This window comes from Trichoderma evansii (genome assembly GCF_050947405.1).
Source record: "Trichoderma evansii strain SZMC 28006 chromosome Unknown GGI43scaffold_2, whole genome shotgun sequence".
Taxonomy (NCBI): Eukaryota; Fungi; Ascomycota; class Sordariomycetes; order Hypocreales; family Hypocreaceae; genus Trichoderma; species Trichoderma evansii.
Genome location: NW_028145204.1, coordinates 402,218 through 423,768, shown reverse-complemented (window position 1 = coordinate 423,768; position 21,551 = coordinate 402,218). Strand labels below are relative to the sequence as shown.

At 51.0% G+C, this 21,551-nt stretch overlaps 3 protein-coding genes across 3 annotated transcripts; 1 reads left to right on the top strand and 2 right to left on the bottom strand.

Annotated features, from left to right (window-relative positions):
• Positions 1-245: 245 nt before the first annotated feature.
• Positions 246-6,559, bottom strand: GGI43DRAFT_379240 (putative histidine kinase HHK2p; the record flags this gene model as incomplete). Its single annotated transcript, XM_083202810.1, has 2 exons — positions 246-464; positions 548-6,559. The coding sequence occupies 2 exons, from the start codon at positions 6,557-6,559 to the stop codon at positions 246-248; spliced, it is 6,231 nt and encodes a 2,076-aa protein (XP_083064679.1).
• Positions 6,560-13,074: 6,515 nt separating this feature from the next.
• On the bottom strand, positions 13,075-13,912 carry GGI43DRAFT_379239 (eukaryotic cytochrome b561-domain-containing protein; the record flags this gene model as incomplete). The annotated part of the gene is made up of 2 exons (XM_083202809.1): positions 13,075-13,691; positions 13,765-13,912. 2 exons carry the CDS (start codon positions 13,910-13,912, stop codon positions 13,075-13,077), a joined length of 765 nt encoding a protein of 254 aa, XP_083064678.1.
• A 1,610-nt stretch (positions 13,913-15,522) lies between these two features.
• GGI43DRAFT_420248 (uncharacterized protein) lies at positions 15,523-19,948 on the top strand (the record flags this gene model as incomplete). The annotated part of the gene is made up of 8 exons (XM_083207787.1): positions 15,523-15,625; positions 15,709-16,676; positions 17,039-17,109; positions 17,149-17,178; positions 17,212-17,387; positions 17,512-17,891; positions 17,960-18,361; positions 18,440-19,948. 8 exons carry the CDS (start codon positions 15,523-15,525, stop codon positions 19,946-19,948), a joined length of 3,639 nt encoding a protein of 1,212 aa, XP_083064677.1.
• Between the last annotated feature and the right edge of the window lie 1,603 nt (positions 19,949-21,551).

Below are 21,551 nucleotides of genomic sequence, written 5' to 3'. Positions count from 1 at the left end.
AAACTTTCGCCAGTACACCCTCTAAAATGTCAACAATCACCACCGAAAAAAGGTCCATCGGTACATCATTGTGGAATGAGGTCAGAAATGAACCAGCTTTATAAGAAATAGAAGAAGAAAAAAAAGATGAGCGGTGGTTCCGTTTCCAGTGAAGAAAGCAGTTGCTTCTACCAGTCATGGCCATCTGAGGAGCAGTGACTCGCCCGGTATCCACCCCCGAGATATCAAATGGCAAGTTGTCACGTTCAGAAAAATCGTGCCATAGCTCTGCTGAGATCAATAAAATCCACAGGCTTCGTTACATAGTCGCTGAATCCAGCTGCGATGCACTTCTCTTGGACGTCCGACATTACGTTTGCAGAAAGGGCAATGATGGGCATCGCGGGATAACTGCCCAACAGCTCCCACTCTCGAATTTCGCGGCAGGCCTGGTAGCCATCTTTGCGTGGCATATGTAGATCACACTGCGCCTTTTGTTAGTCAAGGGCTCTCACATAGTCACACACACGCAAGTCCAATAGGGAGAGGGGGGTCTTATCAAACGTACCAGTATGAGAGAGTAATAGCTATGCGACTTTGATAAAACTCGCTGTATACACTCCTCTCCGTCTACTGCAATATCCACATCGAGGCCAACTTTCTTGAGGAACTTCATCATCACTTTCTGGTTAACTGGATTATCCTCCACCAAGAGAACTCTGAAGCCCTTATTGCCCATGCGCTTTTGAAGGTCCAGGGAGCTAGCCTTTTGGCTCTCAAGCATTTGCTGTGCGGTAGATCTATTCCAGTCCGTGCTCAAATCCCGTATCTTGTCTGGATCGAAGATGACAGCAAAGCGCGACGGTTTGACAGGCTTATATATGAAATTAACAAGCTTATCTGAGAAGAGTTTCTCATATTTGGTTCCAGACGCATATCTCATCACAGCCTGGCGCTGGACTGAGTCCGAGAGGATCAAAATCATTGTGCTGTCCATTTTTTGAGATTTGGTAATTTGATCCATGACACTAATGACTGCTTCCGCATCGCCCAGGTTGATGACAATATGAGTGAACCGGACTGGGTCATCGCCCCCGATAAACTTTTCGGCCTCTTCAACGCTACCTACAGCATTTATCTGATGAGGCACATCTTTTGGTAGAGTCATCTCAATGTGCTGTGCAGTAGCTTCACGACTGTGTGTCTGGGGGCAAATAATCAGTATCAGGTACATTGGTGGGCGGAACGCTTCAGACGGTAGCTTCTCCGGTGTCACGCTTCGTGTTACTGAACTCCGATCCGATGGCATCTCAAGCTTCATTTGCGACAGGTCTTGGCCACTGGCTTTGGCCGCCTCACTGAAACGAGCCAATCCCGTGTTCATCGACGTTATTGACGACCTATCTGTAATGAGCGATTGGCCAGAGTGGGCAGACTGGCTGGAGCTCCCAGTTGAGTCGCCTCCCGGGGAAATGAATTCCACATTCGCAAGGCCAGTCTCATCTCCGCCGTGTGTGTGCTGAGCTGGTACAAGAGTTGCCGTGGCATCGCTGGGCCGCTCAGCTTCATCTGCTGCTACTGCCGGAGGTACAGCAGTTGCTGTTGAGCCGGGGCTGCTAGGCATTAGAGGCTGATCTTCAATTGTAGGCAGCGAACAACACGCTGTGAAAGTGAACGTTGAACCCTCGCCCATGACGGCCGTTCCTTCCATCTTGCCTCCATGAAGCTCAACAAGTTGCCTTGAAATGACCAGGCCAAGTCCACTGCCGCCATGCTGTCTGGTACTGCTCTCGTCGATTTGACTGAAAGGTTTGAATATGAGGGCCTTTTCCTCTTCTGAAAAGCCACGGCCGGTGTCGGTAATGATGAATTCTAGCATAATTTCGTTTTGTCCTGCCGTTCCATCATCACCAGTGTATACCCTGCATTGGCTGAAAACTTCGCCTTCCGATGTGAATTTGATGGCATTTCCAATGACATTTAGCAGAACCTGGCGGATCCGAACTTTGTCTCCTTTTACCCAGGCCGGAACATCCGCATCAACAAGGTAATTGAGCTCAAGTCGCTTCGCAATGGCCATGGTCGAGACAAGTTCGTTGACATCCTCGATGAGTGAACGAGTGTGGAACCACTCGTATCGCAGCTTCATCATTCCGGCATCCACTTTGGACAAGTCCAGAATGTCGTTGATGATCATGATTAAGCTGTTTGCACTCGTCTGGATGGTATTGGTATAATCACGTTGCTCTTCATTGAGTGTAGTTTCCTGCAAGAAGCTTACCATACCCGATATTCCGATAAGTGGAGTGCGAATCTCATGAGACATGTTGCTCAAGAACCGACCTTTTGACTCCATAGCCTCCTTCAACTTCGCCTCAAGAAGCTTGTGATCATTGATATCAGTGGCAGAACCAAAATAGGAACTCGCACCGCTGCCAAAATCTATGGTATCAATCTCAACGCAACGAATAAGATGCCATCGATACTCTCCTGTCTTGGAACGCAATCGGACTTCTGTTGTGTATGATGGCCGGCCGTTCGAGTCAGTTCCGACTTTGATGACACCTTTTCTAGCCAACTCTGCCAGTTCAGGATTGGCAAGTTGAAAAAAGCCTGTCTCTCTATTTGAATCGATTTGTTGACTTGGTGCTCGTTCATGGCCTTGAGGCTCCTTTGGCCGTTCCTTTGTCGCACCTGTAGGTGTGTTATCGCTCGATCCGTAGTTACCGTTGTTGCCCTTTCGATTGGATGACTGCGCTAGTTGTGAAGAGGGAATGCGGCACCTAGCCAAGTCTTCTGGGTGAACAAAATCCATGAAGCCCAGGCGTAGCGCATCATCAAAGCTCTGGCCAGTATAGGACAGCCATTGTTCGTTTGCAAAAGTCACACCATCCTCCTCTGTGGCGGTAAAGATGATCTGCGGTATCAAATTTGCCAAGAGGCGGTGCTTCGCTTCTGAGGCCTCTACCTCCTGTTGGCGCGCCGCTTTTATCTCGGCGATGCGCTGCTCATGGATATCCAAGTAAGACCCTAAGAATTGCACAACAGCTCCACGCTTATCCTTGGAAGCTACAGCACGAGCGTAGAACCATCGGTAGACACCATCGAATCTCTTGATTCTCACAGTACTGGAAAATTGCTCTCCGGTCCGCAGCGAGCGACTCCAGGCAGCGAGATACTCATCGCGTTCATCTGGGTGAATGCTGCCCCAGGGATCTGCAGACAAATCTGTCACTGTCTGTCCTCGGTATGACAGATAACGGCTGTTTACCCAGACGATTTCGCCCGTCTGTGGTAATGCAACAAATACTTGGGCGGGTAGCGAGTCTAGAATGAGGCCTTTCAATTTATCAGACGGCGGTGGCATATCTGCAGCCGAAGCAATGAATGAATTGCTTCTCTGCAGACCACCTGCATTAGACGTTAACGTGGGTCGGCTAAGCAGACTAGAGCCCGGAGGTAGAGACTGAAAAGTCGAAGCAAAGTCCGCACCATAGCTGTGAAGCCGGGAGTGGCCTGTTTTATACGGGCCTTGCTCTAACTTTGACGATTCAGGATATCTATCGACCAACAAGGGGTCAAGATCAACGCTGCCATCCAGGCTGTTCCGAGAGTGGACGTCCCTTTGGTTGGGTTCCTCCGAGCTCCCAGTGTGTGTGTCCGCCAACTCGTCAATATCCGCCGTGGCAGCCTGAGGGGTCTGGGGAGCTTTGCTGCCGGACAGGCGAGAGGGACGCACATCTCCAGAAGGATCATCTTTCGATCCAGCCCGAGACCGCTGTGAACCTTGTCTCGCAAGTTTACTGCTGAAATAGCCACCTGACGACTGAGAAACCCCTGCAGGGCTCGCCGCGTGCTGACGCTTTTCGGCTAGATAGACCAGAGCGCCTGGATCCCATCCGGGAGTTCCAATCGGAGAGCCAGTGGCACTCTTGGAGATGCCAGAATAGTCACTGGGACTCGTAATGCTCCCGGCTAAAGACTGCTGCAAAGCAGCCGTCTCTTCTGCCGCGAGATATGCGGAGCTTTCCATAGGCCGTCCGTACGCAGAAACCGCGCCGAATCCAGCGGTAGATGGTCTTCTTCGTTTAAGACCAGCAAGTTCTGTCTCAAGATGGGTATAGTGTCGGCATTGTGAAAAGGATGTTGCAAGGTGCGGTGCAAAGTGCTCTAATGAATGTCGCAGGTTGGAGGGGTACGGAATAACGGGGCTAAGAATAGATAAAATGGCAATTGGAGGAGGCTTATCCTTCTTTTGGCTCTCAGATTCCGTAGAGCGTTGATGGTGTGTGCTCTCGGGCGACTGGCTGCTTCTCGACTGCGACTTCTGGTGCATCGTCGTAGCGTCGAGTCTGAAAGAACGCGGTTGTAATTTAGAAAATATGACGTTGAAAAGAGGTATGTGTAAAACCGTCCAAGAATGATCAACGCCAATAGCTTCGGGAGGCCGCATCGTGGTATAATCTGTCGGTGTGGGGTCGGGATTGAATGATTCTTCGTCGACGGTTGCGTCCGTGAAGAAGGGATTTTCCTTTGGGTCAGGCCTAACTGCCGGTGATGGGGCTGGGGATTGTGACCATGGCGAAGGGGGAGTTTGTTCGTACTCCTCATACTTTGGCGTAGGTGGTCTCGGGCTGTCGTCGTCCAGTATCGTGTCGCCAAAATGAACCTTAGTCCTGACAGACGCACGAGCACCGGTCGGGCCGGCAAAGATGGAAGACAGTTTAGTTGCAGAGTCTGACCGCTTATTCTTAGGTTTCCGCGGCAGCTCTTGACCAGGTGTCCTGGGACCAGATTTCAAAGCACTAACCTGCCCCAAAGATGAAGAAGGAGTCGGGGCTGCCTGGGCCAAGTAGGGATAGTTTCTTGTTAGGGCAACAGGCCGCCCGCGTTCTAATACTCTCATGATACCAGTATGATCAATGAGAGGGTCAGCTTCATAGTCAAGAGCCTGGAGGACGGGAAGGACTCTGCCCTGGCCAGTGTACTTGGGCACGAGAGGCGCCTCCCAGCTAGGGATTGGCTGCTGTTGCTGTTGCTCTTCCTCAAGAAAGTCATGCTGTTCCAGGGTGCTTTTATTAAGCTTTGTGTGGTCGTTTTCCAGTTCCGCTGCAGTCTGGATGGATGGAAAATGGGTTTGGCTCCTCAAGAAGCTGGGCCGCTGAGATGCCATTGTTGTTCCGCCTTGTGACCTTTCCTTGTTCTCTTCGAAACTGGTGAACGAGTGCCGACTCGCAAACGCAGGTCGCTGTGGTCCGTTCAATGGTGTCCCAATGGCAGATTCAGCAAGAGTATCATCGACGACGTCATTCTCCGTGCTCTGCATGACGCTAGTCCCCCTCGCCAAGTACTCCAGACTTAGATCGTCTTGTTCATGTTCGTTGTATGTAGCCTTCTGCCCCCATGGAACGTTCTCAACGTCGGTAGTATCGGCGGGGACTGCTAATGTCACACGCTCGGCCTTGTATACTTCTCGCATAACCTGGACGACGGTGCTCCACCAGGCATCGAGACCTGGCTCGGCGGATAGCATTAACGAGAGATCATAGAGGTTGGGGGTAGGAAAATCAAAATTCTCGGGCTGCGGGGTGCCTCCTGGGTGAAAGGTCAAAGTCGAAGCGGGGGTCGATGTCTCTGATAGGACTCTGTCGAGCATGCCGCGGTGTTCATACGCCAGCGTTTGGGAGAAGCGAGAAGAACCTATATGGGGAGCAGATGATTGAGGGGAGCTTGAGAGGCCAAGACTTTCAGGTGGTAGAGTCATCCGAGGAAAGGGATATGAGGGGGTGCTGGCCACAGGCGCCGGGGTGATGCCTCCTCGAATTGTGTTTCCAGACTCAGTCGAGGTAGAGGTGAAGGCCGAAGTTGGATAGGGAGAGTTCAATAATACTGCATCTTCGAGGATGGGCGCCACACGGGCCTTGTCGGGCAGGCCCAGATGCAATTCCTGGGCGGAGACATCCCGCTGCTCCAGATCGCGGATGAGCTTTTCCCTATATTCAACAAGCTGCTTCTTTGGTCCATCAGCGGCTGGCACCTCGCTTTCTGCAGATCCGTTAATTACAGAGGAAACAAAGGCAGCGGAGGACGTAGCATTGTGGCTATCGTCTACAGCATGGATATCAATATCAACATCGACACACTCCTGGTGGTCATCACCGGCAGTTCGGCCATTCACATCAGTCGTCCGCCGTGGAAAGAAAGGCCTGGGAGTGGAAGAGACCAAGTCCTCAGGGGGGTTCAGGGAAGAGAACGGGTAGCTAGAGCGGCGTCCTGCCATTGCGCTTTTGGCATGGGCATGGGCATATCGATCTTGTGAAGTGGTGCTGACCGTCACTTGTCCATTTCTCGCAGCGGTCGGGTCGGGAGCATCAACGGTCCAATGAGTAAAGTGTTTGGTGGGCAGCTCCGGCTGGTGCGTCCAGGAAGTTGTCGAGGTGGTGGGAGACGGAGCTTCAGTTTCGGTTGCGGTTGCAGTTTCGGTTGCTGTTGCTGTTGTGGTTGAAGTAGAAGAAGCCGGGGTCGAGAGAGAGGGCGAGAATAGGGCTCTCTTTTCGGCCGAGTAGCTCTGGCGTGGCATGCCTCATGCCTCTTCCCACAGAAGAGGGATGGCGGTGGATCTCTGAGAGGTCAGGTCGGCAAGTGGGATGCCGCATACGCAGGACAGGGCGGCAGCATCCAAAGCACAGGAAAGGCTCCAAAGATCACAGCAGCGGCAACTGATCGATAGAGAAAGGACAGCAAAGGCGAAGACGGTGATCGGTCTGGCTGCTTGCGTCTTGCCTCTGCCTTTGCCCAAGTCTGTCCGTGTCGGCCTCTGCTTCTTGGTCACGGTCTCGATCTCGATCTCGTTGTGTGCCTCTCTCTTTCTCGTTTTCAGTCTCCCAGCTTTCTCACTTACTTGCCTTCCCTTTTTAGATGCTTAGTTCTTGTTTCTCTTCTCTTTCCCCTTGTGTTTTCTCTCTTTTCGCCCTTTGTCCTTGCTTTTTCTTTCTCTTTCTTTTTTAGCCTCCTCCTTCAGTATCGCTCTTTGTGCCTCGCTACGCCGGACAAAACGGGCTGGTTGTGTGGAGAGGTTTGGAGGTCAAGTGTGCGGGAAAAGAACGGTGGTGGTTGTGCTTCCCTGTAGGCTGTAGGGCCTCCTCACACGTCACAGCAGTGCGGTAAGTACAGTACAGTGAGTGAGTGGTGTCGTTTAGTGGCCACAGAGCAGGGGTGGGAACAACCTCGGGGCAAACGAGGGGGGCAGCTGGACGGGATAGACGCTGCGGCGCGGCTGCCGGCGTCCAGCAGCGCTAGAATCAGAGGCTGTCGAGCAGCAAAGGCACAGATCTGGGCCTGCAGACGCTGCACCGCGCAGGCAAAGCAAAGTGGGAGGCGTCGCAACGGGGGCGCGAAAGAGCTGGACGGGTCAACGATTGCAAAAATTTGGCGGCCCTGCCAAAAAGGCGCTTTTGCTGCCAGAAAATGCCCCCCATGTCATCGCCCCCCAGAAACGCCCCCGGTAAAGGGCCTGTGCCAGGCGCCGCCTAGGGGAGCGAAAAAAAGAAGGGTATGACGTAGGTGACGACGGGAACTGGAGGCTGGCATCCATCATCAGCCCAGGCCTTATTCACTAAGAGCCCGCTAGCAAACGCTCGAGGCTCCAGCCAACCCCCCAAGGCCCTTCCGGTGAACCAATCCAGCGATCCCAGACAAGAACCTAGAGGCCCCACGTCAAGGGGTGGGAAGAGGTTTTTTTCCCTTTGTTTTACTTTTCTATTCCCTGCCTGTGCGTGAGGCAATGGATACTACTGGGTACCGCTTGGATGTACCTAGCACGAGTTAGTACTGCTGGTGGTCTGCCCACTTTCCAGGACTGACTCTTGCCACTAGGCATGTGCCAGAGCATTGGTACAGTACAGAGCACGGGCTTTGACAGCACCAATCCGCGGCGATGGGTCTCTCACCAGCTGCTATCGGATACTACAGTATAAGGCTAAAACTACTAGTCGTAGCAATAGTACTGTACAAGTAGTATCATCCTGTTACCGCGACTTTGCTCGGGAGTGCGGTACAAGTACATGCCATCAGCACGACTCCGAGCGCCGGCACCGTTTCGTACATAGTGAAAGGGCGGGCCTTGGCCTTGGCCGTTGCGGCGGGCATCGTGAAGCTCGCGTGCCTATCCTCTAACTTTAAACTGCGACCACGCGGAGCTTTTTCCAAGAGCGCCTCCCTGCCTTTGGCGACTGAGCCGATTGGTACGTCTGCCTTGGCCGCCTCTGGCGCAGACGTGTCAAGCTGCCTGGGGGTGCTACAGATTCGCATGTCCTCGCAGACGCTATACTCGACGACACGACGTGTTCCCAGGCAACTGGCACCTCACGCTATGTATGTCTGGCTTCAGCAGCTTGCTGACTGCTGACCGCTGACAACATGAGGACGGATGGCTGACCTGACCTGACCTGACCTGACTTGCCCTGAGTGCGTGGCGCCGGGTCAACCAGTCGCCCATAACTTGTAGGTGCCACAGCAATGGCTCCTGTGGCGGCAGCAGAGTCGATGGGCCGGCATATCCAAGTGGTGAGACAGGCGGGAATATGGAGAGTTTGCAATGCTGTGCCGCGCCTCCTGTTCTGCCTGCTTCGATCATGCTTTGCAGGGCCGTGATCTGCTGTGGCACAGAGGCATGAAGCATGAATCGTGAAGCCATGTATGTGTGCTTGGTCTAAAATGCTGACCGCCGCAGGCGATGTAATGGTGCGGCCCGATGCTGATGGTTTACGTGCATGTACCTCGCCTGTACACACGGGAGACCTTTTGGGCGCTCCAGCTGTGGTGCCACAGTTGTTCGTGCCAGTGCCACAAGAACGCTACCGGAACAAGACTCATCCATGTACATTCCAGGTACGGCGGACCTGCTTGCCTATATTCAGCAGCCGTCGTCAATTCGGGGCAGCATCTGGGCATGGACGCTACACTACAGAGTAGGTGCAGGTAAGCATCGCTTTCTTCGATCCTTCGGAAATCAAGATGAACCAGCGGCTACACGATCCTCGTCCTTCCATCCTCGTCCTTCCATCCTCGCTCCGTCGCTCAACACCTCGCCTGGCCCACAATCCAGACGGCCAGCCAGGGGGCCGCTGTGCGTTACGCAGATTGGGCGCTAGCAGCTTACCAGGCGTCGAACAAAAGCTTCTATCGGCACTTGGCACATTGAGCCAAGCCACGAGGGAAAAGCGTCTTTTTCACTTCCCCTAATCTGCGGCCCTGCAAATTTGATCTGGCATCCACACAACCTTTCCCCGGACGCCAACCATAGGACTAGCCCTATCCAACAAAGCGCTCCGTGCCGTGACGCTGATGGTCTCTGCGTCTACTGGTACTCTCTGCGGTCCTTGCTACTTGGGGCCAAGTCCAACAGGTAGCTGCTGCTGCTAGACTACGGGTGCTGCACTATTACTACATATTGCAACCCACGGCCCTGTCTGCTACTGCATTTACTACTACTGTAGCAGTACTACTACCTACTGGCTGGTATGCTTCTGAGCGTCCATGCGGTGGCCCAGATTGCATTAATCTTGGCCCAAGTTGCGACGCCGACGCCGTGCAACCCCTCGCAGGGGCATGGCCAACACCGGGTACGAGGGACGAATCACCACAAGCTCAAAGCTTGTCAGGCCATGTTGTGACGTACATGCAAATCATGCAAACCTCACACCTGTGGCCGCTCTAGTATGAACAACATGCGATGCCTCCCGGGGAATGGACCGACAGATCGACCGCTGATCCATCCGTCCACGCAGAGGCTGAAAGTCTCTCCCCTCCACGCCTGATGACGGTGTATCGCCATTTGCCTCTGTCTCACAAAGCTCGGCTTCGTCAAGAAGCCCCCAGTTAATACGTGACATCTCCCCACGGGGCCTGCCGAGTGGACGTCATTTGTGAAGCATGGCCCCGGTGCAGCCGCAAAGGACTTCGTATTCTCTCATGTCGTTTGATGAGAAGAAAAAAGTTTGCGTTCCCTTATCATCTCATTTCACCTCGCGGTTCCCTTTCCCGCCATCGCCCGAAGGTCACATGAACCCACGACGTGTGTGCGCAGCATCGACTCTGGGCGACCCCCCGGCTCTCACAGCTGCATATCTTGCCTTGACTTGATGTAGATTCTTTTCGGCTGCAGGCTCTTCGCCAAATGAAGGTTTATTTTTAGTCGGCTATAATTGGCAAAATTCCCGCTGTAATATTCCAGCCTACCGGGTGCGCGCTTGGCGAACCGCGAGGGAAGGCTTCAACCGAGATGCTCGAATCTCAACACCATACAACGCTTTGGAAGGGCTGCTTGATAACTCATTTAGCCAATATGCAGCAAGCAAAAAAACGAACGGTAAATAGTCGAGCGCCTAAATCGGACGCCTCCCATGACCACCAAGACCCAGGCTATTCACTAGTACTATTCACACCTGCGTCCGCGGGCTCTATACCCACCCAACGGCATGCCAAACCGTCTGCTTCCAGTATTCATCGTCGATGGTCCCCTGTACACACAGCGGTGGGGAAGGTAGGATAGTTATCCGCTAGAAAGAATCGGCCACCGATATGGGTGGCAGGGAAGGTGATGCAAAGTTTGCCAAAACCAAACCCACCTTGGCACTTGATGCAGTGCAATACAGCCTGGCGGTAGGCGATCGGTCCGAGCCAGTACTGTAACTCTATACTACCAGCTCAGGGCAGAAACCAGACGATAGAATCAAGCACCCAGGGAGTACAGCTGCGAGGGCATCGACCCTAAAGGGGTTCAGCTACCAGGCCAAAGATGGGTAAGCATATACAGAGGATGCAGTATTCCCACCACCCCGATATACTATACCCTACTACTCTGTCTATGTGGCTGACCAAACAGCTTGCTGACTCGTACGTACAGCTACGGTAATACTACTTCGTAACCCAGCTGTATTCTCCTTCATCGAGGACCTCATCAAAGCTCATCATTTCGACAAATCCCAGGGCAGCGGGAGCATCTTGTCCGGGACTCCGGCTGTATCCACAATGGCTCATTTGACAACGACCCGCTTTACGCCGGTAGGCATTCCCAGTGGAATTCCTCACGGCTTCCGCATGCATGCTCGTTGCCGGCCTGAGCTTTGTTTGCCTTCACACCGCATCACGCCACATTCATTTAAAAGGAGAAGGAAAGGAAGAAAAGGAAAGGCTGACCAAGATGGACTGAGACATAAGAAGACGATGCCGCTACCCGAGGCAGTTTAGTCACGATGCTGCATTCAAGGTATAACAAGCACAAAGTCGGGGCCGAAATGACGTAGGAGTCCGCTACTAAGGCACTGTCGCAGTAGTAAAAAGGAAGTTCAGCCGCACATGCTGACCGACAAATTCTTATAGGTACAATATGCGCAATTTCGCTGCTACCGCAGAAAATGCGAAGAAGACCAAAAAATGAGAGAAGCGGAGTAAGAACATTAGGTGTACTTGGTACATCAACTACGTACCTCTAGATGGAAGAGCTAGTATGTATTATTGAAGAGGGGAACAAAGACGAAGAGACTGGTTTCTGCGCCACAACCGAATCTCTATTTTTATGATAGAAGCTTATCCGATGCTACTACTTGAAGTTAAGTAGCTGTACGGAGTATGCAAAGCCTCCTTTTCTCTGTACTGGATAAGTACTTCGAGTCGTCGACTGATTAGGAACAACGCCAAAATAAAAAGCAAAAAATAAAAAGCACCGGCTCGACAAACCAGGAAGGCGTGCTTGCTCTAACGGTGGGTGACGTCGGAAGTTGAGTTTGTGCCCCACAATTGCGTCGGTGGCGTACCATTGGAGATCCTGGCCGAATCCGGATTGGGGAAGTGGACCCGATGGAGACACGTGTCGCTCCAATGCACAGCGCTGCGAATGGAAGCGGAGGAGCAAGCGGCGTTTTTACCAGCAATGGGCTTTTGCGTGAGTGCAACAGCATACCTATAGTATTCTGCTGCAGTATACAGTCTGCCAGGCTACATGTATAGCTGAAATTTGTCGCTTTACACGCAAACTATTCCAAGATTCCTCCTTTTCCGCAAACGACTGCTATATGGAAATAAATTTGAGCTAAGATGAGGGGAAGAAAGTGGTAATAGTACGAGCAGGTCCTCTATATGGTGGAACAATAGAGAGAAAAGCATGCGAGGCTACTATGCCATCTGGCAGTGCGACGATGCATGGGCTCTTGGGGGCTAATACACCCTAGCCCTAGTGGGAATACGTCCGTGTGCTCTCATTCATTTTCTACCTGCAACGCACGTACAGAATTGCATGTACATACATCGTAGCTTCGGCGCCGCCCCCGGGTATCCGAGATCAACCCTGAAATCGTTCCGACCGGTATTTCCACAGAGATGGTGATCTGCCAGATGGATCACCGCCGCCAGGAACAGGTTTAGTTTTCTTTCTTTCTCTTCTTTCCATTTTCTCGTATCTCTCTTGACGCGATATTCCGGGCTCCACTTCGGGCCTGCGTCTGTTGTACATCCTAGAAGACTAGGCGCAGGATACCTCAGGCCGGGGAGGTCATCTGGACGGAAAAAGAAAAGAAGTTCCATCCTCCCTGTAATCTTTCGGGAATATCAATATCAACGCACAAAGAGAAACGGCATTCCCGGCTCAGGTATTGTCTGTCTCTCGGGCGGCGGGCCCTCTCTCCACCTTTTTAAATTGCTTTGAACGGAGGTGGCGGGCCTTCGCCGTTCGGCATCGTTAAAGCTTAGCATGGCCAGAATGAGGCGCAGCGGCTTCGTGGGCGAGGAGATTGCGTTACGGTATAGCTAACGGCGCCAGGGATATAATGAAGATACTGCTGATTTAATACCGGATATAGATTTAAGCATCCCATCTGCCCTCAGTTTGAACGTTATGGTGTTCCGTATCCTGAGTCAGGCATGACAATAGATATTGATAATCACAGCCTCATTTTTGGGGGGAAATTTGATTTACAAATGATGTATTTTGCGACTGTTATTGTATAAGAGCAATTTCAATTGCATGATGAAGCAAGACGATGCCAAATACACTTTTCAAACTGACTAATTAGAACTTTCAACCTAATACGCAGCCGCTCAAAGCGATAGGGTTGGCCGGCCCAATCCCAACTTCTGCTTCTGGATCCTAGGATATATTCCGATAACAACGAGAATCGATAAAACCAGTGTAGCCCAGAGCTTCAACTTCAATACGTTCTTGTTATAATCTGTCGCTGTCGCACTATTGATGGTCGCCAACAGGAGCAACAGGACGAAATATCCGCTGAATCGGTGGTACTTCCATATAGCCTTGGCATTCTCCTCACCTCCGTACAGCTTCGGCGTAACCAGCATGGTAAACCCGACGAGGTATTGTAAAAGAAGTATCACAGTGGTAATGACGCCAAGGTAGGCGTGTACGGAGTGGAAGTGCGGATTGTTGTTCTTCACTTTGTTATATTCTATGATAGTCACGCCGGCGACGAGAGAAAGGAATGCTACCAGGTTGAGGAGAGCGTGAATACGCTGTCCCAGACGTTTCTGCTCGAGCGTATGGGTGGGCTGTAATGAGAGGATAGATTGTACCAGCACCAGCACGGCAAAGGACTGAGCGAGAGGGTGTCCTGAGAAGAGGATGAGAGGCTTGGTGAAGACACTGGCCCAAATGAGGACGATGAGAAGCCATATGCCTATTTGCGCGATGATACCAGTGCCTTTTGTTTGGAATTCATGTTAGGAAGCAAGTTTTTATGTCTGATTGGGGGTGGTTTCGCGATATTTACATACCAAGGACTAGGTTGTTGAGAGCTGATTTGCCCTCTTCTTGCGCAGCATCTCCAGCACGGCCGAGGAGTGGTTCGGTCTCGCGACTCGTCAATCCAGTCTCCTCCGTGTCACTGGGACGTGTTTCCGGTATGCCTGTAGCACTGGCCATGTTGTTGATTTCAATAGCTCAAAACGGAGGAAATTTCTGGCCGAGTAATGAAAGAATCCTCAGAGAAGTTTGCGGTCTGAAATCTGAAGCAGCGCTATTGCTAGGCTCCAAAAACGTATAGTTCCACGACAACTGTATAGTATCAGAGATGATGGCGGTTGATGGTAGCCTTTTATCAGTCTATTTCTTGGATCGTATTAGTCGGTTCTTCGGATCACACAAAATACTGGCGATCGAGGAAAGAGAGGGAGAAAGAGAGGGAGAAAGAGAGGGAGAAATCTCACAAAAGTAAGACGTGAAGTAAAGCTACGACAAAGTGGCGAGCGTTGATGTCGTCCATCCGGGAACAGCACGTCATTGACAGGCGGCCAGGCTAAGCAGTCTAGATCCGGGTTGGCAGCCGCGGTGGGGCAGAGCGATAGATAGCAGCTTTATCGGGAAGCTGGGCCAATTAGCGTTCACCGTTTAGCAACCAAGCTGCCCTCTCCGTGTATCTCAGCACTCGCTTCAGCGCCTCCCCGCGCTACGGCCCCCATATTTGGCCGCCGTGCTACAGCTATCACCATTTTACCTGGCCAGCACGTCAAAAGCGGCAGCATTGGTGGTACGTGGATACATATAGTTGGCGAGAAATGCGATACGGCGCAGCACAAGCCCGTAGCACATCTCAATATCTGGGCGCATGAGGTTTATTGCCTTTTAATTTCTGTCGAGCTTTTGCTGAGCTTGGATATCGGGGTACAGCATTAGCATTAGCATCAGATGCATAGGCCACCTAATGTCTAGGCCATCTGCGACATATCGGCCGCTTGCGGGGTCTAATCTCTTAGCTGCCTCCCCCGCAATGCCTGTGCTGGCTTGCTTCGGATCTTTTTTCCCCAGAGGGCCTTACCCTACATACATACATGCACCTTATCTCATGTCCCAATCTCTAATAAGTAAGTCTCTAATTGGGTGCTCATCTAAAATTGAGAGATGAATAGGGTAGCAGCCCGTCCATGTGCTAGCACAGGAAGAGGCAACTGGTCATGTGTGCATTGCGTGCACTGGCGGAAGTTGGTTTCTATAGTTTTACGACGTCAATACTCAAAAACATAAATCGATTGTTCAATTCAAGCCAGCGAGAATTTGATTTACTTTTAATGTATAATAATAGCGTAACAGATATTCGCAGATTGGCTAATGATCCAGCTAATACACCAAGATTTCAGCCTGCATAAGATGCTCATCTTCGACCAGAATGGGGGGCATGATGCAGTATCTAAGACATCTCTCGATCCTTCTGCTCCGTCTTCTTCGCTATCAACAGACTAGCAGATGTGAATCTCAACCACTACACACATAGATGCACGCAAGGGAGTTGCTTCCCCGCTTATTTGTCCGGTTGAAGCCGGGCTACCGCTCCGCTGGCCGGCGTCGGAGGTGGCCGATATCTACCTAATAGAGGGGCGAGCACCCGCACAGTCCATGACCTCTTATCAGGCCTTTGGTGCGCCTGGTGCAACAGGAAGATAAACTTGCCTCCTGATTCCTGGCTCTCGAGCAATCTTAAATTCTAGTGCCATATCAGACTGTCTACTGCCCGCTTTCAAATCAATAGTTCATTCGCAATGTCTTCGTTTGCTGATGAGGTCGAGTATAAGCTGCAAGCCGTCAAGGCAACGCAATTGGGCCCTGATGAGATCGACCAGACATTCCGCCCAGCATGCATAGGTACGCTGAAACACTTGTCTTGTCCTATTCTGTTTTGCACATACGTGATGGAATATCTGCTGACATGAGCTTTGATGAACCAGACCTTGTCTCAGCGGGACTGGGAGGCAAGGTCCTTGGGTTTTCAGATGAGTGGTTTGCTGAGGCAGCCAATCTCTTGACCCCCACGGCTCCCATTCGTCAGCCCGGCAAGATGGTCTATACCGGAGCGTGGTACGACGGCTGGGAGACAAGACGCCACAATCCCGAGGAATTCGACTGGGTTGTGATTCGCCTCGGCGTCGCCTCAGGCACTATTAATGGTGTTGAAGTAGACACTGCTTTTTTTAACGGTAACAATGCTCCCGCCATCTCTGTCGAAGGTTGCTTCAACGACGACGATGATGAAGTTATTTCATGGAAAGGGGGTCGAGGTAAATGGGAAACCATTCTCGATATTCGAGAATGTGGACCGAGCCAAAGGCACGGCTGGACCCTCAACGAGCCCACCGGCAAGCAGTACACTCACGTGAGGCTCAACATGTATCCCGACGGAGGCATTGCAAGATTCCGGCTGTTTGGCCATGCTGTCCCTGTATTTCCTGAAGACAAGGATGCTGTTTTTGACCTTGCGGCGGCCCAGAATGGTGGTATCGCCATTTCATGCAGTGACCAACACTTTGGCTCCAAAGATAACCTGCTGCTACCGGGCCGTGGGAAAGACATGGGCGATGGCTGGGAGACGAAGCGTTCACGAGGCAAGGATCACGTTGACTGGACGATAGTCAAATTGGGTGCGCCAGGCTATATTCAAGAGTTTATCGTCGACACTGCACACTTTAGAGGAAATTTCCCTCAAAAGATTACCGTCCACGGTCTGTCATGGCAAGGAGAGGGAGAACCCGATATCAAGTCGGAGGGATGGGTTGAGACTGTGCCACCGAGCAAGACCGGGCCTGACCAGGAACACAAATTTGCTTCTTCAGTCACAGATGTGCCTTTTACACATGTTAGGCTTACTATGATACCTGATGGAGGAGTAAAGCGATTCCGAGCATTTGCAAAGCGAGCGGTATAGAGTCAGGCGGGTCGAATTGAGTGACGACCCCTTTGGGCACAAACAGATTTCCTACTTGTATGCAGATATACTTCTGACTGGCTTATAAATGCCTATAAAAAAGTATACCAAGACAAACCGTACTCAGCAAAGAAATTGAGATAATTTTTTTTGTGAAACTTGGAGAGAAATAATTCTCTTTTTTACCAGTACAAACTCCTAGTATTAATTCTTTAGGCGGTTAACTCTGATTTCAGCGAGTGGCCAGACAGTGTGCGCACGGACCATCTCCGGGGATACTATCGTTACCCGATGACGAACCTGGCAGCAAAGTTAGCCCCAGAACTGCTAACAGCAATTGAAAGTGGGTAGGATAGGTAGACCGCTCTCTTGTCCAGGACACTTCGCACGCGACTCCAAGCACGCCTTTTGCTCGAGCAAACCAGCTGTGGCATCTGATTCGACCGTGATACCTCACTCGGGCCAGCAGCTCATCCGTGGCGACCGCATCGGCCAAGTGCAACAAGCGACGGGACGTCCCATGAGCCAGGGACTCTGGCCCTGCCCCTCCTCCCACCATGGATCCTGGGGAATCTGGCAGCGATAATGGCTTCGAGAGCAAACCGCGAGCCATTCCCGATGACCTGCCCAAGTCCTTGGATGACCGGCGACATGCTGCTGGGGAATTTACAATGCCAGAGACGGAGATGTACGATGGCTGGCAAGGTGCGTCCCGTGGCGAAAACGATATCTTTCGCTTCCCCCCCCTTTTAGAGCTATCTAGTTGCCTAGCTATTTACAATAAATGCGGAATTTGGCGAATACGAATCCACTCGCTAACACCATGCAGGTCAATCTCAGTTTCTCACCTCGCCAGTACTAGCGAAGCCGCTCAACTTTGAAAACCTGTCCTTGAACGACCCGACCGACCAAGACGATTTCTCTGGCAGCGGCCCCAAAGATAGCGACGCCAGGCTGATGGAAATGTTGGCAGCCCAAGCAGCTCACCGCAACGAAGCGGCACTGGAAGATGAAGATGCCATCATAAACAACGAAAAGATGTCGGAGTCTGAGAAGAAGGATATACTACAAAGAGCATTGACCATGGCTGCCAGCAATGGCGATAACGCAAGGGTCAAGAAGCTGCTCGAGGGAGATGCGAAGCCTTTCGTAGACATCAATCTTCCTGACGATGATGGAACTCCGGCATTGATTTACGCCAGTTGTTTTGTTAGTCGTCCCCAACCACGTTATGAAGAGATGATATCGTTTTGATATATGCTAACTGATGTATCAAGGGCCACGAGAAAGTCGTCGAGACTCTGATTGAAGCGGGCGCCAATGTGAACCAACAAGACCGCAACCATTGGACACCTTTTATGTGGGCAGTGACGAACCGCCATAAGGTGATATCAAAGTTGCTACTCGATAAAGGAGCATCGTCGGAGCAAAAGACATCATCCGGACGGACAGCCTTTGACTTTGTTCCCCCGGATAGCGATATGTCGTTTTATCTGCATGATAACGGATATAATATTGGGAGTGCGGGCATCATGGGTGATTTCTACAATGCTGGTTTCTCTCAAGACCGATTTGAAGAAGAAATGGCGGAAAACGAAATGCGAAGACGGCTGATGATGGAGAGTGCTCGTGATCTAGAAGTTGACCTGGGAAATGTTGGGATGGATGATCAACCAGAGGTATGTTTGAATAATCACAATCTTACACCACTTGTTTGCAATCTTTGGGGTTTCCACTAACATGCGATAATCTTTTAGCCCATGGACGAATTTGAGGAAGAGCAACAGGAGTTTGACTGGAGCCGCTGTCTGCATGACCAAATGTTCGTCTTCCAAGAACATGAATTGGGCCGGCTTTTGGATATTGTTGTCACCAACATGACTCCCCAGCGGTCACCATCGCAGAAGCCAGTGCCGGCCAACATGATATTCCTCAGTGCCAGATATGCACACTACCATGCCAGCCCAGACCTGTTGAGGAGGCTGCTGGTATCTGCCATGGAGCGCATCAATGCCGTAGTTGAAAAGTCCCAGTGGGATATGACTATCCTGGCTTTTTGGATTTCAAATGCGACGCTGCTCCTGCATTATCTCAAGAAAGATGCTGGATTAGTTGAAGCAACTACCGAGTTCCAGGCACAGCTGGCTGAACTTATCAACGAGATATTCGTGCTCATCGTCCGAGACGCCGAGAGACGTCTGGACAAAGTGCTCGACTCTGCCATGCTGGAACACGAGACAATTCCCGGCTTCGAGGACATTGCATTCCAAAACGAATGGAAAATCTTCAAAAGAAAGTCTACGGTTAAGGAGCAACCCCTTGAGAAGCGATTCCGTCCCCCTTCCCCAAAACAAAGGGCGAAACCCGCACCTCGAAATGTTACGTCCTTGCTGTCATCGACACTCTTTGTGCTGGATCTCTACGACATCCACTCCGTTATCACTTCACAAATCATCTCTCAGCTCCTCTACTGGCTTGGGTGCGAGCTGTTCAACAGGGTCATATCCAATCGCAAGTATCTAGCTAGGACAAAGGCAATGCAGATCCGCATGAACGTGTCGGTGATAGAAGACTGGGCGCGAACAAACAACAGACAAGCTGAGCACTATGAGGGCGGTGAGATGAACTCATCGGGCGAAACAACCATGGATGCGGCCAAGCGGCATCTTGCACCCGTGATCCAACTCCTGCAATGGCTGCAGTGTTTTTCATCGCTTGACGCTGATGACTTGGAGGCCCTAGTCGGCACTCTCCAGCAGTTGAAAAGAATGACTCCGCAGCAGCTGATTCACTCGGCTACGCATTACCGCCCTGAGGTTGGCGAAAAGGGATTGCCTGGTAGCGCCATGAAGTATCTTATTGCCATCCAGAAGGAGGCGGCACTCAAGAAGCAGAGTGGTCAGACCGCTGGTGCAGAGAGCGCCCCAACCACTCCTGTGACGTCCAATTTCAACGGAAACGGGCTTCAAACTCCAAAGAGTGTTCGGGTAAAATCGCCGGGTAGCATCAAGGGTGCAGACTCAGATGACGAAGACCTCACACCAAAGAGTTTGTTGCTCAATCCAGCCTATATGCTACCATTTGCGCTGCCATCAGTGACGGACATGCTTGTATCGTATGGAGCTGGCTTCGGAGGTGTCAACAGAGAGAGGGAGCGTAAATATATCCCAACTGTTCCACCCGAATTTTTGGAAAAACTGGAAGTGAATGGCTCTCGTAACCCACCAATGTATGGGGAGAAGGACTGGGAAAACGAGGAGGTGTGAAGCGTGAGATGAGCCCTGCAAGGCGCTGATGCTACTGCTGGAGGGGGAGAAGCGAAATCGAAGAGGGGAGAGATGGATATTCTTGATGGCAGAATCGGCTACAAAAACCATTGGCAAGGGGTTTTCACCCAAAGGCCAAAAGGAAAAAAAAAAAAAAACAAAGACTATATATAGAAAGCAACATCTACGGTTTATTGCACATTGAACGAGTATATGACGATTCCGACTGAGCGGCTACCGCAGTTTGTTTATCAACGCATCTGAAACTTCAGCTGCTCACTTGAAAGGGAAGCAGTGGATTTTAAAAAGTGACCTGAAGATTCCCCCCCCTTTTTCCTTCTTGTTTTGTCTACCTTTGTGTTGTTTCTTTCTTGCTGCTGCTACTCCTCGTGCATTCTCAAGAATGAACCAAGGAGGGCCCGTGAACGGAGTAATGCTAAGAGAGGGCCTTTCCAACACGCATGAAAAGAGAGGGGAGCAGGGGCCATGGGTTAGGGAAGAGAGACAGCGTGGCAAGCAGTGAGAGGAGGAGAGAGGGGAAATGGTTCATGGATAATGCATGCTTGGATGATTAGCAGGAGAAGGAAGGATTTTACTCTTGTGTCCGGAAAAGGATAACGTTCCGATGATGCATATGTACGGTTTGTAATTCGGAGGTTCAGTTGTTCGAAGTTCACAAGCTTCTGTAAGGGCTTTTTCCTTTATGTCTTTCCACTCTACATACTATTATTTTTTTGTACTACCTAATTCATACTTTCACACTCTGTACTGGGTATATACGAAGAAAGAGAAAATAATAACGCCACCAATAGGATTATGACCTAGGATTTGGCCGAGAGGAAGGAAGAAAAAGATCATTTCCTCTTTTTCAGCTCTTTCCCTCATCTTACTAATAAGCTTGATTAAAAACGAGCTTTTGCCCGAAGAGCCAGAGCAGAGTAAAAAAGGCTCTATCGGCTCGGAGGGGGTCCGCAAGCTTCCAGTCTTGGGCCGCCGGAGAGGTGGAGCTGGGCTGCATGGCCCTTGGCCGGGGTCGGTATGCTTTGGAGCTCCACTAGCGGGATGGCGATTTGTTTACAGGCAGCCACGTTGAAAGAGCCAGTAAGGATTGGAGAGAAAAGAGGGTGGTCAATTAATTAATTTTAGGTTCTTTTCTGGTTGAAATTTTCTTTCTTCTTGGACACTATCGATTTGGATGTGATGTGTCATTGACATGGGCTGATTTTTCACGATAAGAGTGATTTTTTATTTTTCCTCTGCTGGGATTGACCCTGGTGAAAGTGGTTGCTTTTTGTTGAGGTGGTATTGGGCTGATTTCCAGATATGCGAGGGAGGATTAGCGAGTAGTGGTGGTAATAGTGGTACAAAGCAAAGAAAGCAGATGTTTGCTTTTTTGATTGATCTGGGTCTACGACAATGTCATCGATTGGCGAAAAGACGGCTTGCATTCTGGGGGCCAAGGATGTGCTGCCAGGCACGAGAGCTACTCGACGTACTATCGGCTGCTCGCTCATTAATATACGTATGTGGCTTCCTATATGGCCGTATTAACCGCCAATTAGACTCTCTATCTATGTGAGGTAGGATTCTGTGCCAAGGTAGC